General features: G+C 36.7%; 1 protein-coding gene and 1 long non-coding RNA gene across 3 annotated transcripts in view; both read right to left on the bottom strand.

The window, feature by feature from the left end:
- Positions 1–10,402: 10,402 nt before the first annotated feature.
- Positions 10,403–17,743, bottom strand: part of LOC149535106 (uncharacterized) — a 73,308-nt gene continuing 65,967 nt past the window's right edge. For both annotated transcript variants that reach the window (XM_089804732.1, XM_089804731.1), the window contains exon 3: positions 10,403–11,010. In XM_089804732.1, the coding sequence (XP_089660858.1) occupies positions 10,747–11,010 (264 nt within the window). In that variant the 3' untranslated portion in view covers positions 10,403–10,746. The remainder of the gene's footprint in view (positions 11,011–17,743) is intronic.
- Positions 12,293–17,743, bottom strand: part of LOC149535107 (uncharacterized) — a 48,780-nt gene continuing 43,329 nt past the window's right edge. Inside the window, exon 2 of the long non-coding RNA XR_016357056.1 lies at positions 12,293–12,746. This is a non-coding gene — a long non-coding RNA (uncharacterized LOC149535107). The remainder of the gene's footprint in view (positions 12,747–17,743) is intronic.

Below are 17,743 nucleotides of genomic sequence, written 5' to 3'. Positions count from 1 at the left end.
ATTAGAACAACATAATAACCCCCCCTTAATGCAGATGGGGTGAGGTGATAGGCAATAGAAAAGATGGGCCAAAAAACTCTTACAACACCGGAACTAGGCACATTGAGAGTGAGGTACAGACACCTATAAAGGCACGTGTCACCGACACATCATGGGGCCAATATCATGGAAGGGGCACTCACTTGACAAAGGAAGAGGGCCTAAACAGCAATCAACTATCCCCCCATGGCACTTTATAAAATAGTACGAGTACAACAAATCATAATAATGAAAAGGATCCCAAAACGCATGGAGTGGCACTTTATCTCAGTGCGTTTGCATAAAGATACTTACAAATGATATCAAAAATGATCAAAAGAGACATAAGACTGATACAAAAGATAGTACAGCCCAAACTGAAGCAAAAAAATCGATCCCCAGACCTGAAACAGCCAGGATATCCACCAGAATGTAAAAATGCAGAAGACTGAATAGAATGTGCCTAGAGAAAAATCTGGAACAACAACTAGCATCACTGAAAAGAGCGCAGAAACATATTTCCAATGATATAAAGAAGTCACAAATCAAAGATCGGATGCTCAAGATATGCCTCTTGGAGTGCAAAACAGAACATCTGACTTTGACTGCCAAAACAAGCAATCAAACTACATCAAAACCCAAAAAAGCCTACACAAATATCTTTGTCTCGAAACCAACTTTTCGGCACATTTTTCGGATCAAAAAAATACGTCCATATGCTCAAGTTACGAAGAAAAAACCTACAGGGCCCCTGGAATGCATGAAAAATTATTTTTTTAATAAAAAATAAACAAAACCTCTCCACCGTCGGCGGAGCGATGGCCTAGCGGCGAGAGGGTGGAGGGCCACTGTAGGGTGAACTTGCAGCAGGAGCTGCTACGGGCCACTGGCTGACCGCCAGCAATAACCGCTAACGGTGGCTGCCAACGGTGATCGCAACGATAACCGCTAACGGTGGCTGCCAACGGTGATCGCAGCGATAACCGCTAGCGGTTCTACTGCGGTTAGCTAACTGCCGCGGGCTAAAAACTGCCTACGTTAATTTTTTTTGGAATTATTTTTATTTTTTGCTTCTTGGATTGCGTGCAGAGGTTGTACAGCCCTGCCCGGCCAAAAAAATTGCCTCCCAAATCAACGTTGTCCAAATCGGACAAATTTTATATGGAAAGAAGGGTTTTGATGCCTTCTGAATCCATCTGTGAGGTCTGTTTGGCCTCAAACTGCTCCAAAAATCAATGACCCCCTATTTTCTTAGAAAAATTTGAAAAAACACTAGATCTGATCTGCCAAACCCTTGTTCTCCATTTTTCTCCAAATACTGAACAAGCTACAGCAGATCTGGCTCTGATACCATGTAGGATTTGAGCAAATATGCCAATCAAATCCACGAAGCCCAAGAATACTTGTATGTACAAAACTTGTCACGGAGAAGAAAAAGACAAGAAGAGATAAGGGTTTGATCTAAAAAATATGCAAAATTGTATATAGATGAACAAAAATATTATTCAACGGATTCAAAGAATTACAAAGAGATCAATCCTTATAAAGGAGATCGAAAATCGAAAAGGGTAACCTAAAGCCTAAAAAAGCTAGGTTGCACATTATAATTAATATAAAAATATTATTTATATGCACCTACGAGATAGCTTAAGAAAACTAGAGTAATAGGCAACTTATTTAATTAAATCAAAGTGATTTAATTAATAAGTGTAAACAAATAATTACTCTAACAATGTTGACCTTGATGCTTCTAACGAAGATGAATATGAATATTAAATATTGAACATGGTGTGAGGTGTTTAAAAACATATTTATTGACAATTATGCATTACAAGTATCACTCTTCTGATAACTGTAATTTTAAAGTGTGGGAGTAGTTGTGCCCATATCCATCTGAGGGCAGAAAAATGACATACCATTGTACCTAACCTCATGTCAACAAGTTAGTTGCACACAAAGATGTCAAAGGAGGCAAACCTAAGTTACCCTTGCTAAGAGTTACACACTGAAGCTTTAATTAGACAAACAAGGAACAAGACAAGAGGTCATATGCAACATCACAATAGATGTAATTATTTCACTTCACATATAAAGAAAGCAATACGCCCAATTGTGAGGCCTTTTGGGTTACGACCATATACAATGAGAATTACAAAATCAAAGTCCAAGATTGCATCTTCTATCTTCTTCGCTAATTACTTTCTACATCTAACCAAGCTTCTTATATAGCGAGCTAAGTCAAAAGTCAGCTAGTCAAGCACTTAATTACATTATAAGTTTAGTCTTGGAAGAGTAAACCAAAACCCAAGCAAAGGACAACAAATGATCATGCACTTTTAGGAATCGGTTCAAACACAGGTTAGGAATTGGCTCCCAACTACGCAAGACACCACATCATCGTAGGGAACTACACCAAAGGAAATAGTGTACCTCGCTAGATGAAAGCTACAGGAAACAAAGAATGCAATGAACGACATAGAACTCAAAGAATATGAAACATTAAAAAATGTGCAACTAGGACAAGGATCTAGGTAATGTCCTCGAGATGATATCAATTGCACACAACCTAAAATCAAAAGAAACAACTACTTTGCAAAAAGAAGACTAGTATAGAAAACAAGAAATATTTTTCGTTGATGAAAGATTTCTCAAAGACCCAAGATGCTCCTACATCAGACACCTAGGGTTAATTAAGAAATGATGTCCACATTAGGCATTCTTGACATTTCGACCTAAATCATAAATATCCAACTCGTCTTGTGTAATCCATGAACTATCTTACACTAGATTGTTCTTTCATTGAACTAGGTATTCCATGTAGTCTTTTCCTCTAGTACTCTCACTTATCCTGTTATTCAATATTCTCTTGCTATTGTTTGTCTTCTTCTTAGGATAATCTAGGTTCTCTTTCAATTCATCATCTGATTCAAAATACTCAAAGATATTTGGAATATTGAATATAGGTGAAATATCCATATCTTCTAGTAATTCAAATTCAATAGCATTTCCAATGTCAAACTTTCTCATAATATTACAAGGACCAAGTTTCTTCATTTTCAACTTGTTGTAGGTACCAATTGGAAATTTAATCTTTTTCAAATGAATCATCACTTTATCTCCAACCTCAAAAGTCAGCTAGTCAAGCACTTAATTACATTATAGGTCTAGTCTTCGAAGTGTAAACCAAAACCCAAGCAAAGGACACCAAAAGATCATGCACTCTTAGGAATCGGTTCAAACATAGGTTAGGAATTGACTCCCAACTATGCAAGACACCACATCATCGTAGGGAACTACACCAAAGGAAATAGTGTGCCTTGCTAGATAAAAGCTACAGGAAACAAAGATTGCAATGAATGACACAGAACTCAAAGAATAGGAAACATCAAGAAACATGCAACTAGGACAAGGATCTAGGGTAGGTCCTCGAGATGATATCAATTGCGCACAACCTAAAACCAAAAGAAACAACAACTACTTCGCAAAAAGAAGACTAGTATAGAAAACAAGAAATATTTTTCGTTGATGCAAGGTTGCTCAAAGACCCAAGATGCTCCTACATCAAACACCTAGGATTAATTAAGAATTGATGTCCATATCAGCCATTCTTGACATTCTGACCTAAATCATAAAGATCCAACTCGTCTTGTGTAATCCATGAACTATCTTACACCAGATTGTTCTTTCATTGAACTAGGTATTCCATGTAGTCTTTTCCTCTAGTACTCTTGCTTATCCTATTATTCAATATTCTATTGATGTTGTTTGTCTTCTTCTTAGGATAATCTAGGTTCTTTTTCAATTCATCATCTAATTCAAAATACTCAAAGATATCTGGAATATTGAATATAGGTGAAATATTCATATCTTCTGGTAATTCAAATTCAATAACATTTCCAATGTCAGACTTTCTCAAAATATTACAAGGACCAAGTTTCTTCATTTTCAACTTGTTGTAGGTACCAATTGGAAATTTGATCTTCTTCAAATGAATCGTCACTTTATCTCCAATCTCAAAAGATTTATGTCTTCTCCCTTTACCTGCTCTTTGTGTATATCCAAGGTTACTATTCTTCAAATTATTTCTTACTTCATTCAAAGTCTTCATGAGACTTGCAAATTCCTCACTTTCAGCACTTCTTTTAACATCAATAGCCAAATCCCTTAATTCAATAGTTTATTTAGGATTCATTCCAGTAATAGTACCAAAAGGTGCTTTCCTAGTGCTCCTATTCACAGGATTGTTATATGCAAACTCTATTTGTGCCAAAACCAAATCCCAATCAACAAGCTTATTCCCAATCAACAAGCTTATTCCCAACCAAACATCTTAACAAGTTACCCAAACTTTTGTCCACAACCTCAGTTTGTCCATCTATTTGTAAATGAAATGTACAACTAAAATTCAATTCTGTATTCAACTTCTTCCAAAGTGTCCTCCAGAAATAACCAATAAACTTAGTATGCCTATCTCTCTAAGTTCTAGGAAAACCAAGAACAAAGTCCATACTGATATTTTCCCAAGCTTTATTAAGTACAAGCAATGGTGAAACAATCCCAAATTCTAACTAGTTCCTTTTGCTATTTGACAAATTTTGCAACTTCTAACCAATCTTTGTACATCCTTGTAAATTTGTGGCCAAAAGCACCTATCAAAAATAAACTTCACTTTCTTATCAATCCCAAAGTGTCATGCAAGTTTGCCACTATGCTTTTCCTTCATGATGTTATTCCTCATAGATCCTCTAGGTATGCACAATAGAACTCCTTTAAACAACATGTCTTCCTGAATGAAATAATCGATTTAGTTATCTCTTACCATCTGACCTTTACAAGCTTTCCAAGGTTTTGCAAAATCAGGATCAATTTCACACAAGTACTTTAAATCATCACAACCAAGTACCTCAACTCTCATCTCAATCAGCAAATTCCTTCTTTGGCTCAAAGCATCAGAAACTTTAATTGATTGTCCACTCTTATGCTTCAATGAAAGGGAAAAGTTTTGTAAATATTCAACCCACTTCATGTCTCTGATTCAACTTATTATGACTTCTCAAATACTGCAAAGTTTTATGGCTAGTGTACAACACAAAATCTTTAGGCATCAAATAATGTCTTCATTTCTTCAAAGCTTGATCAATAGCATAAATTGAATATTTTCTCTTAGCATTATTCAAATTCTCACTAAAGAAAGCTATAGGTTTTCCTTCTTGACTCAAAACAGCTCCAATGGCACTTTCACTAGCATCGACACATTCAACTTGAAAAACTTTACTGAAATCAAGCAAAGAAAATGTAGGTAATTTTGCAACTTTTTGTTTTAATGTCTCAAAGCTTTTATGTGCTCCATGTGTCCACTTGAAATCCCTTTTATACCCTTTCATAGTCTCAGTTATAGCGTTACATACTAAATTGAAATTTCTAATAAACTTCGTATAGAAACTTGCCAATCCATGAAATGCTCTAACTTCTCCAACATTCTCAGGTGTATGCCAATCAAGAATAGTTTTTACCTTTTCAAGATCCATCTTTAAACCATCAGTTGAAATAACAAAACCAAGGTACACCATCTGTATCTTCATGAATGAACATTTCTTCAAGTTAATCAACAATTTCTCCTCCTTTAATTTCTGCAACACTTGTCTCATATGCTTAAGGAGTTCTTTAGTCTTATTGAATATAATAATGTCATCAAGGTATACAATCACAATTTTACCCAAGACTTTATTAAAAACTTCATTCATCAACCTCATAAAAGTACTAGGTGCATTAGTTAAACCAAAACGCATAACCAACCCCTCATACATACCCTCAATGGTCTTAAAAGCAGTTTTCTATTCATCTCCTATAATTCTGATTTGATGATAGCCACTTTTCAAATTAATTTTAGTAAAATATTTCACTCCACTCAAACAATCCATTATGTCATCCATCCTAGGCAAATGATATCTATACTTCACTGTTATCTTGTTTAGAGCTCTAGAATCAATGCACAATCTCCATTCTCCATTCTTTTTAGGTGCTAACACAACAAGTATTGCACAAAGACTCAAACTTTCTCTAATCATACCCTTCTCAAGCATTTTTTGCACTTGTCTATTCAAGTCAGCATTTTTAACAGGTGCCAACCTATGTGGTGTTATATTAGGCAAACTAGCTCTAGGAATCAAATACATACAATGACTAATACTTCTCACATGAGGTAAACCATCAAGTACATTATCAGAAATAATGTCTGAAAACTTCACCAACAAAGTTTCAATCTTAGATGCATGTTCTAGTTCATCTTGTTTCTCGATCTTTCTAGAAATCAAAGCAAAACAAACATTTTGTTTCTTCATATCCTTAGTAAATTGTTTCCCATCAACCAAACATACTTTGATTGTGGTACAGTGATTCTCCTCAAGCTTTTCAACCAAAGGCAACAATACTTGTTTCTTTCCATCGACCCAATTAGTATATTGTTTCAATCTACCATCATGCAAAGCTTGTCTATTATATTGTCAAGGTTTACCTAAAAGAATATAACAAGAATCCATAGGCATAATATCACATAAGACTTCATCATGATAATTCCCAATTTTGAATTTAACAAGGCATTGTTCACTTGCAAGTAAATTATACTCCTTTCAGATCCAAACAACATGGTAAGGTTGGGGATGTCTTAATCTTTGTAACTGCAACTTATTCACTAGCTCTTTAGAAGCCAAATTATCAAAACTCCCACTATCAATGAGTACTTATCAACATTTTCTAGTGATCTTACATCTGTTCTTGAACAAACTTCTTCTCAAAACAAGTTCTTCACTAACTTCTTCATTCCACAAGATCCTTCGCAACATTAGGTTCTCACCAATTTCAAGTTCATTAGGTGTTTCAACTTCTTCACAAGACATAGTGTTTCTGCTACTACTCCTATCTTCTTTCCAAAGTTAGTCATTCAAAAGCTCTATGTCCTTCATCTTCACACTTGAAACAAGTACCCTTAAACCAAGATCTTTATTCTCTCTTACCACCATTATTATTCCTAGGGTAACCAGTGTAGCTACCTCTAGTGGAATTGCCTCTTTTCCCAATAGGCACTTCTTATCCATTTTGTCTTTCCTTTATCGTGCATTGCATTGTCAAATTTTCTACCTTCTCTATAGGTTCTGCCCATTCTTTTTTGAAATCTGTCCCCTCTACCTCTGTCTTTGATCATGTTTCTTCGCCAACCTTTCTCCAGCTTTCAAAGCATGTTGATATGCTTCTTCCACACTATCCATCTTAACATAGTTGATCTCATCTTAAATTGGTATCCTCAAACCATTCATGTATCTAGCCACTTTGTCAACTTCATCACCTACATGCCCTGATCTGATATCCAACTTGTACAATTCCTTTGTATATTCTTTCACACTCATGTCTTTTTGCCTCAAATTCTACAATTTCCTCAACAAATTAGCTTGGTAATCTGCAGGGACAAACTTCTTCATCTTTCCAATTATTTTCGTCCATGTCTTGATCTTTTCTTTTCCTCTCTTTTGTCTTTCAATTTGCAAATGATCCCACCAAAGTGAAGCATGACCCTTAACTTTGTGGTTGTTATCTTGACCTTTTTGTTATTAGGAGTACCTTCATACTCAAAGTACTTGTCCATCTCAGAGATCTAATCCAACACTGCATTAGTCTCAAGTTTTCCATCATAACAAGCAACTTCAACCATAGGTCTAGCATTAGCCCTAGACAAAACTCTCAAAAAATCTTTCTTCATCTTGTTCAACCTTAGGTTTAGGATTAGAATTAGGTATCGCTTCATCATCGCTAACATCTTGAAGATGTACACCTCTTCTCTAGGCTATCTCAATAGCTTCAAATCTCACTACAATCTCTCTCAACATATCCATAATGACATTATATGCATTCCCTCTACCACAAACCATCTTAACAATAGTTCATGCAGGATCATAACCTTCTGCAAGTTATAGGTCAAATTTCATATCTATCACTCTACAACCAAACCAATGAGGTTCTTTGCGATCCAAGCCACAAGAAAGAACTAAGCTCTGATAGCACTTGATGCAAGTCCAAGATGTCGAAGGAGGCAAACCTGAGTTACTCTTGCTAAGAGTTACACACGGATGCTTTAATCAGACAAACAACAAGGAACAAGAGGTCATATGCAACATTACAATGGGTGTAATTATTTCGCTTCGCATATACAGAAAGCAATATGCCCAGTTGTGAGGTATTTCGAGTTGCGGCCATATACAATAAGAATTACAAAATCAGAGTCCAAGCTCGCATCTTCTATCTTCTTCGCTCTAAGATGATTACTTTCTACATCTAACCAAGCTTCTTATATAGCCAGCTAAGCCACAAGTCAGCTAGTCAAGCACTTAATTATATTATAGGTCCAATCTTAGAAGAGTAAACCAAAACCCAAGCAAAGGGCAACAAAAGATCATGCGCTCTTAGGAATAGGTCCAAACATGGGTTAGTAGTCGGCTCCCGACTGCACAAGATGTCACGTCATCGTAGGGAACTACCCCAAAGGAAATAATGTGCCTTGTTGGATGAAAACTGCAAGAAACAAAGACCACAAAGAACGGCACAAAACTCAAAGAATATGAAACATCAGGATGTGTGCACTTAGGACAAGGATCTAGGGTAGGTCCTCAACATAATATGAACTTCGCACAACCTGAAACCAAAAGCAGCAATGGCTACTTTACGAACGGCAGACTGGTATAGAAGACAAGAAATATTTGTTGTTGATGCAAGATTGCTCAAAGACCCAAGATGCTGCTGCATCAAAGCTAACTAAGCACTGCCTAGATAGATATTGGAAGCACAACAATCTACAAAAAACCCCTTCGAAAAGAGCTAGTCTCCTACTGAAACATCTGGAAGGGTATTCAATACTCCAAAGGAGGCTCCTGCAAAGTCTCTCTCTCTCTCTCTCACACACACACACAAAGCAGCTGTCAAGTATGTAAGTTGAGAAAACTAAATTTCCATGCTCTTGAAGCTGCTTGTTATAACTCAAGTCACATTTTTTGACAATGATAGGATCAAATCTCGTAAGGACAGACAATAATTTCCACATGCAATCATTGGCAAACCGTTCTTGTATTTGCTAATTAGAGCTCTCATTAATCATCTAGCACATCTAACCATGCTTGTTAATCTTTGTACTATTGGAATCCTACAAAGAGATAACAAGAGTTGCCTATCATAGATGTTGCAAATACTTATACTATGGCCCTCTCCTTCAGGCTTTAAAAATAGACTCCACATTGTTATACCATTTTTACTGTGTTATTGAATCGCTGCTTTAATTGAATTTACATTTATGTTCCAGCAAATCTTGTCACTACTGAAAACCACCTTAATAACCAAGTTTTCAAAAATTGATAAAGTGAATCGCTGATTCTTTGATATTATGGTTGCCCATTGAGAAAAATAAATGGTGTATATGAAGGAGGTTTTCAACTTTTTACAGTTGTATATTAAACAATTGAATGCCAGCGCTGTTTTGGAATTGGAAGAACTTGAACAGAGAAAATAAAACGCTCACTGGCTATTTTCCCTCAATGATACCACATTCTCATTAGAAGTAAAGATGAAGGTAAGATGATTTTTTACGTCTCACTGAAGCCAGCATATTAGACTCATTGTGGAAACATCAATACTTCCCTGAAAACCACCTTAATAACCAAGTTTTCAAAAATTGATAAAGTGAATCCCTGATTCTTTGATATGATGGTTGCCCATTGAGAAAAATAAATGGTGTATATGAAGGAGGTTTTCAACTTTTTACAGTTGTATATTAAACAATTGAATGCCAGCGCTGTTTTGGAATTGGAAGAACTTGAACAGAGAGAATAAAACGCTCACTGGCTATTTTCCCTCAATGATACCACATTTTCATTAAAATAAAGATGAAGGTAAGATGATTTTTTACGTCTCACTGAAGCCAGCATATTAGATTCATCGTGGAAACATCAATACTTCCATTATTACCTTGTATATTTTGCTCAACTTTTATACCCTTAAAATTTTATCATAACCAAGCTCAAGATCATAATAACTCTTGCCAGTTATAGCATATATAAACAATGATTCATTTTTAAATCTTAATTATTTTATATGGCATTTAGTAGAAATTAATAATATTACTTACCAAAAGAAATGTTCCCCTACGCATAATGCTGCTGCTGCTGTCCTGTCTACTTAAAAAACTCAAGCTGCAGGCATTGCAATGTAGCTTGCCTAATTTCCAAATATACGATATGAAAGAATAGCAATTTGCTAGCACAACTGCTGATATTTGTAACATTGCTACCTGTTACAGTCTTGCATATTAATCTTTATAAATTCTGACAAGATGCAACATGATTGCTTTTATGTGAAAGAAAAAATCTATTAAACTCTCAAGCCTTCATTTACATTTATGATTTTACATTTTACAATTTAACAAAATCTCTCTCTAACAAACATAGATATTTACAATCTTACAAATACGCGTCTCCAAAATTATCTTGTGGATCATATGAACATTGACAATTTTATTGAGCATTGTATAACTCAAGCTGCAAAGACCATTTTCTATTAATATCCTCACACCTATAAGCCATCACATCATTCACAATGCCTTTAGAAAAACACAAAAATGAGTTTTACATAGGATATTAACCTGAACAAACAGCTGTAATTGGACAAGAGTAATAAAATGAAAAAGTGTGATTACTGCAATTGGAGAAGTATTCGACGGCTGTGCCTGCTTCGGCGCTCGGCAAGAGCTTGTTCTAACTGGTTACATATTTTTTTCAGAGTTGCATAGTTTGCTTCCATTAAAATATCTTCTTTTTCTGCTTTTTCACCAATTTGTACTTTGGACTGACTTTTTCTGTTCGTAAGTATGGGCATACCTCCCACATGTACTGGATTTAGAGAAAGCTTCAGAAGAAAAGATGGTTCTGCCTGATTCAAGAGACTCCTGCTAGCAAGCTAAGGCACAAACAGCAATTTAGGGTCCAAATGCAATAGAAAGTACAAAACCTAGTGAACTGTGCAATCACAGCTAGAAACCAAACAATCTAAGTCACTAGCCAAAACTGGCATTTAAATGACTATTAAAGAAAGACGATCATATTATATTAAATCAATAATTATTCATTCGTTAAAATTTGAGGCCTCAATTTGTTCAAACTTGGCAGCAAGGAATTCATAAGCCGTATAGACATTAGAGAGTTATTTTTAATAAATTCAAGATATTTGTTTGATGAAAATAAAAAGCAACTGCCACCAGTAATATATCTTATCTTCCAAAACTAGCATAGTAGGATGACTGCTTCCAAATTAATTCTGTATCTTTCATCTCGAACTAATGAAGTGAATTTCTAGAGTAACAAGTGTAATACTTTATAAACAGACTTGTGAACATGGTTTACCCGTAGACGTATGCACTTTAGGCTCTTACTTGTATCGCATAACCTAGCCAATCAACCCTGCCAAACTCTCGCTTTCTAAGATTGTCATGAGAGAAGTGTTTCTCCTTCTCACAATTATTCTCTCATTTGGCACCTAGCCTGAAATTCAGGTAGCTATCTGTCATCTGATTTATGGTAACTTCCTCTCGGCATTTAATATAAAACCAAAGTTACATGGATACGGATACGGATAGAAATACAGATACGGTATTGGGTACGGATACGACCATTTTTTAAGATCCTCAAATATGGATACGGCTGGATACGACATTAATAAATATCACATACACATATTGAACACAATTTTCTAAGTTATTAGAGGAGATTTTCAATACTTCAAAACCAATATTGACACATAAATGCTACATATATATTTATAACTAAATTTTACACTTCACAATATGCAAAAATTGTAGAGTTGCATTAGAAGATTACTTTTTTAAGGCAAAGATGGGTACAATATTCAACGTGTATCTAGGCAGTATTGGATGCATTTCCAAGTTGGATACGGGGATATGTGCGCCCAAGGAAGGACAGAGGAGTTTCCGGTAACTCTGTATAAAACAGTATGACTATTTCACTGGTTTATAAATGATTTCAAATGATTATTCTTAATTCAAGGGCCGATTCAAGTACTTTTTGAGTCTTGTGTCCACATCCTTAATCAAATAGCATAGCACTTTAGGCATTTGCATCAAGGATATTTTGTCGGCAACATATCAAGTAGTTTGATTTGAATGATAAATACAAAGAAATGGAAGCTGCTGAGCCCATTGGCCCTTTGGAATCTTTCTAAAACCTTCTGCGAATGATAAGGAATCCTCTTCAATGGTGATTAAAATTGTAAAATATTACATTGTCACCAAAGCGAGTATTTGTACAGGAAACAAACAAGAAAAATTTGCAATTATACTGCCTTTCACAATAATATACATTTTCTAAGGGTTCACAATAATACATATTTTCTAAGTGTACAGTAGTATTTTTAACACGGCAGAGTAACTTCATCACTCTGTACACCACTTTCAAGACAGCTCCTAAGCTACCAACAAGGGTCACAAAAAAAAGTGATAAATGGTAGTATCATTTTATATTACCCTCATTTTCTTAGCATTGTAGCTATATGACAGCATTGACGTGATGCCTTTACCTTTTCCTCACATTTAGCTGGTGGCATGCAGTATCAAAGACATACCACCATGGAACATGCGATTTCCCTACAGCTTAGAACAGATGCATCTCACTGATACGCAACTGAAACACCAGGATACAAACATGAAAATGAAATCAAAATTGCTTAAGCCAATGCAATACTACACTCCTGTAATTTAATATTATTTGTGAGCTACTATATCAACTATATTTCAATCACAAGAAAAAGGTCTTTAATCTAGCTGGCTAAATCAACAAAAAGCTAAAACCGACAGCATTGGCACCCATTTGATGTTTTCTTTATTTTTTATTTAAACCTTCCCCTACACCTTATGCCTTACATTTTCATTTACTATTTACATCAATATGACCCACTTTACTGCTTGTGTATGCCTCCACATTTTAATTTACTTTTAAAATCAATATGTAATGTCCCCCACTTGAGCAAGACATGACAATTGGTCACTAGCCCATACTGTGCGGTCCCAGGAGGCTAACTAGGACTAGCAGAGGGATCCTGGTGGTGTTTGACCTAAACAAACTTAATTACAGGTCAAACAAAGTTCATTTGCTAAGACGTTTAAATGGAGGGTGTTGTGGATATTAAGTGACCACTTAAGTTTCATTTCTTTCAATCTATCTAAGGTCATTTGCTAATTTTATAAGTATATGGAAAATATGGCTTTCCTATTAAATTGCCTTGGATATATAATTCATTTTTCATGAAAGGGAGATATTAAAAATGTGTAAAAAAAATATCCATATACCTAAGTCACAACGAGATTTGGAATAACAGGAATGGAACTAGTGGCAATTATAATCCTGGATTTTTTTGTTACCAAGCATTGCTCAGGTCAGGTATTACAGAACTTGAAGAGCCGTTTGTGTAGGTGGAGAGAAAATATATGCGCATTGGGGCAGAGGGAAAGGACATGGGGAAAGAAAGTGAATGAAGAACCGGGAAGAAGGAATTTGCTATTGCAGTGATTTGCTGGAGATTATCAGTATTTTCAGGAGCTTGAGGGATGTCTACCCTTCCTGCCAACAGTTTCGACACTAACAGTTTTGGCCTTGGGACTTCTGCGTTTGTGTTAGAAGTGATCAAAGTTGATGAAGTTGTTGCCATGGACACAACCCGACTGGTCATGTGCCAGAATCAACATCACTGGGAGGCCATGCTTAATGATGCTGGTGCTGAAAAGAAGATGTATACCGGCATAATGAGTTGGCCTTCTTATGGTTGACCGTAGATATTGCAGACTGCTTCAATCTCAATCTGAGCATTACCGCAGGCTAGTCTGAGTTATATCATGCATAGCAGCATTGTTTCATACTCTATGGCAGGTTATTGATGACTATACTGGAACCCATGGAGGCTATAGTTCCTACACAACATTGACGGGGGTACCGAGTGAGGAATCTTCCGCATAAGTGAAGAGCTGGAGAATAGGCCAAGGATTAGCTGCTGCACATCCTTGCCACAGTTACAGGAATCAATGATAGTAACAGGTCAGTGCTGTTTAACTCAATAACAGTTAATGTTATTTAATATTTACTTTTCCTTGAAGTCGCCTAGTTGTTGAGGAACATTGTCAGTTACTGTTATTATTCCATTACATTGTCAATTACATGGTCCTCTACAAAAGTTAACTGAAAACGTCACATGAACTAAAACATTGATAAGGGAAGAGACACACTGCACTGTAAACATAGGAGAACTCGAAGGGAACAGAAAGAAAAACATCCTAGTAAGTTGCGGTACAGTTCTGGCTATAATGCAGAGGTCTGAAACAAACTACAATAGCTCGATGATCCATTACAGTGGATTCAGAACAAGTGTATATTGCCATCCTCGTGGGTAATTGATGCAAATAATCAGGAAATGATGTGACAGATTGGAGTGTACAGCCATTGACACACCATTGTAATTTGAGGAGAACTAGAGTGTGTTTAAAGTTTAAATGCAAGCCAGGAAGAGGAAAACCAGGAAGAACAATTTGTTTCAGCTGCAGTGGTTTTTGACAATATGGGTGACAGGAATGCCAAGGAGACTGGAGAAGAGATTTCTACAGTTGCTTGATACCATAGCAAAGGGGCAGCGATTAGATGAACAAAGGGCACAAGAACAGAATCAGCGTATGGACATGATGATACAAATGATGGCTAGACAGTTGGGAATCAATGTGAAAAATAATGGAAATGGCGTTGAAAACAATGGGGCAAAGAATGAAGGGAACAATGGAAGAAATGATGCAGCAAACAATGATGATAATAATAGGGAACAAAATGGACAAAAATGGTGGGAGAGCACGGGTGGGTGATAACTTTGAGCAAGTACCTAGGCCAGCAAGAACAATTTGTTCAAAACTTATTGTACCCACTTTTCCCCTAGATTTTCAGCACAGCGGGGACAGGAGCCAAATATCACCAAGTTGTAGACCCAATTTAGGAGATATTGGGAGAGTGGAGGAGAAGAGTTCATGGCCTCTATCACCTTTAGGGAATACATGGATGTGAGGCTGAAACACATGCCTCTTACAGGAGGGAGAGGACAGCATATTGATCTACAAAAATAAGTTAGTAAACTTTATTTGCTTTATTTCGATGGATCCAGAAAGACCACCGCTAGAACATGGGTACAAAAGGTAGACATGTACTTTCACATTTCAACTGAACCCAATGCCAAACGAGGATGCCATTAAATACACTGCATTACACTTGGATGGATTAGCACCAGTGGTGGCATCATGGTATGGTCACTATCGGCCATAATCAGATTACTTCTTATATCGACTTCACAGAGATGTTGATAGAACATTTTGATAAGAAAGATCCTGAATTGCACTTCATGGAGTTCGCTCAACTTAAACAGTGGGGTGCAGTAGATGCTTACATAGAAGAGTTTTACAGGCTCTCAGTTTTGGTTATATATATCTACGAGGAGCCTTCTCGTTTTATTCATGGATGGACTTGTTGAGCCATTAAGAGGATGGACTCAAGGCCTAAATCTAGCCATCTTGCAAGAAGACCATAAGAAGGTGAGGGATATAGCGCATTCATCCTCTAAGGATGAATCTTATTCTAGGGGATCTTCTTCAAGATTTGACAAAGATAAGAAGAAATTTCAGAAAGATCAGCCACCTAAAAATGAAACAAAACACTTAAACAATGATCAGCTCAATGAGTTAAGAAAGAAGCACCTATGCTTCCAATGTAGAGAACCATGGGATCTTTCACATAAATGTCCTTTGAAGGGTAAGACTGCCCAAATGGAGTACTTTTCAGCTGAATAATCAATTTCGGAAGGTAAGGAATTGCAATCTGATGTAGAGGGCAGCGAAGAGGTTAAACCAGAAAATGAGGAGTTTCTGGTAAGACTATTGCACAACTCTCTGGTGATGACCAAGCCATAACTTTCCATGTGAGAAGTGTGATTCAGGGGAAGCGGGTTATCACTTTGAAAGATACAGCTGCTATGCAGAATTTTATATCAGAAAGGCTGGTTAAGAGAGCAGAGCTGCAGATCAAGGAGCACGAGGGTTTCAAGATGATTGTAGCTAGTGGTCATAAGTTTCACAACACCCGTATGGTTAGTAAGATATGTATAAGGATAGGAGATTATAATATGGTGGGAGAAATTTTTTTTTTGGCATGAACGACTACGATTATATATTGGGCATGACATGGATGAAATCACTTCATGAGGTCACCTTTTATTTAGACAGGATGGATATTAAGTTTGAACATGAGGGTAGGAAGGTAGTTTTGAGAGCACTTTCAGATGGAGGCCTACAAGTGGTATTACTTAGGAGGATGGAGAGATTAATCCAGCATAACTAGGTGCAGTGGGCCACAAGGGTTGTTATAATGCCAGTTGAGAATACGCAGCAGAAGCATGATTATCCTCCAAAAATTCAGGAGTTTTTGACCAAACACTCTAAAGCGTTTCGAGGAAATTCCAGCAAGGAGACCACCAGACAAGGGAATGGAGCATGTGATAGAGCTCGAGGAGGGAGCTAAACCGGTCATAATCACCCCTTATAGGCATCCGAAGAGGTATAAAGATGAGTTTGAGAAGGCCATTAAGGAGCTACTACAAATGGGACATATTAGGCCTAGCAAAAGCCCTTTTGCTTCAGCAGTTGTCTTAGTTAAGAAGAAGGATGGGACTTTCCGGATGTGAATAGATTACAAGCAGTTAAATAGGAGAACAATCAAAAACAGGTACTGATTCCCCATATAGATGAGATTATTGATGAGTTGGATGGGGCCTGCTTCTTTTCAAAGATAGATTTGAGGTCAGGTTATCATCAGATTCGTGTCAGGGAGGATGATGCAGAGGGCACAGCTTTCAGGTGTCATTTTGGGCATTTCGAATTCTTAGTCATGCCCTTTGAGTTGACTAATGCACCAGCTACTTTCCAATCAAGTATGAATAGAATACTCAAAGATTGGCTAAGCAGATTTGTATTGATAGCTTTTAAAGATATATTGATTTATAGGACTTGGGAGGAGCATCCGAAACCTGGATATTGTTGAGTATCCTACAGCAGGAATCACTATATGCCAAAATGTCTAAGTGTGAGTTTGGGATGACCAAGTTATTATATTTGGGACACATCATTACTGTTGTGGGAGTAGAAGTAGATCCAAAGAATATCTAAGCCATATGGATTGGCCTCCACCCAAGAATCTTTCACACCTTAAGGGATGTATGGGTTTATGTGGTTTATACCACCGCTTTGTGAAAGGGTATTCGCAATATGCTGCTCCTCACAGATTTGACTCAGAAGGATGCTTTTGAATGGACTGATAGATTGTAATAGCATTTTGACAGGTTTAAGGTGTTGATGAGTTCTTGCCCTGTTTTAGCCACTCCAGATTTTAACAGACCATTTGAGTTTCATTGCGATGCTTCAGGGGAGGGTGTTGGGGAATTATCAATGCAAGATAGGCACCCCATTGCTTTTGAGAGTGGGGAGTTGAAAAGTGTCGAGCAGAATTATAGTATTTATGACAAGCAATCATGCATATGCTAGCTAAGTTCGGCCAATATTTAGTGGGCAGCAGATTTACAGTTAAACAGATCACAATAGCTT

Source organism: Cupressus sempervirens, chromosome 10, assembly GCF_028749045.1.
Source record: "Cupressus sempervirens isolate cs-2001-9-10 chromosome 10, ASM2874904v1, whole genome shotgun sequence".
NCBI lineage: Eukaryota > Viridiplantae > Streptophyta > Pinopsida > Cupressales > Cupressaceae > Cupressus > Cupressus sempervirens.
This window is presented reverse-complemented; position numbering and strand designations above follow the sequence as displayed.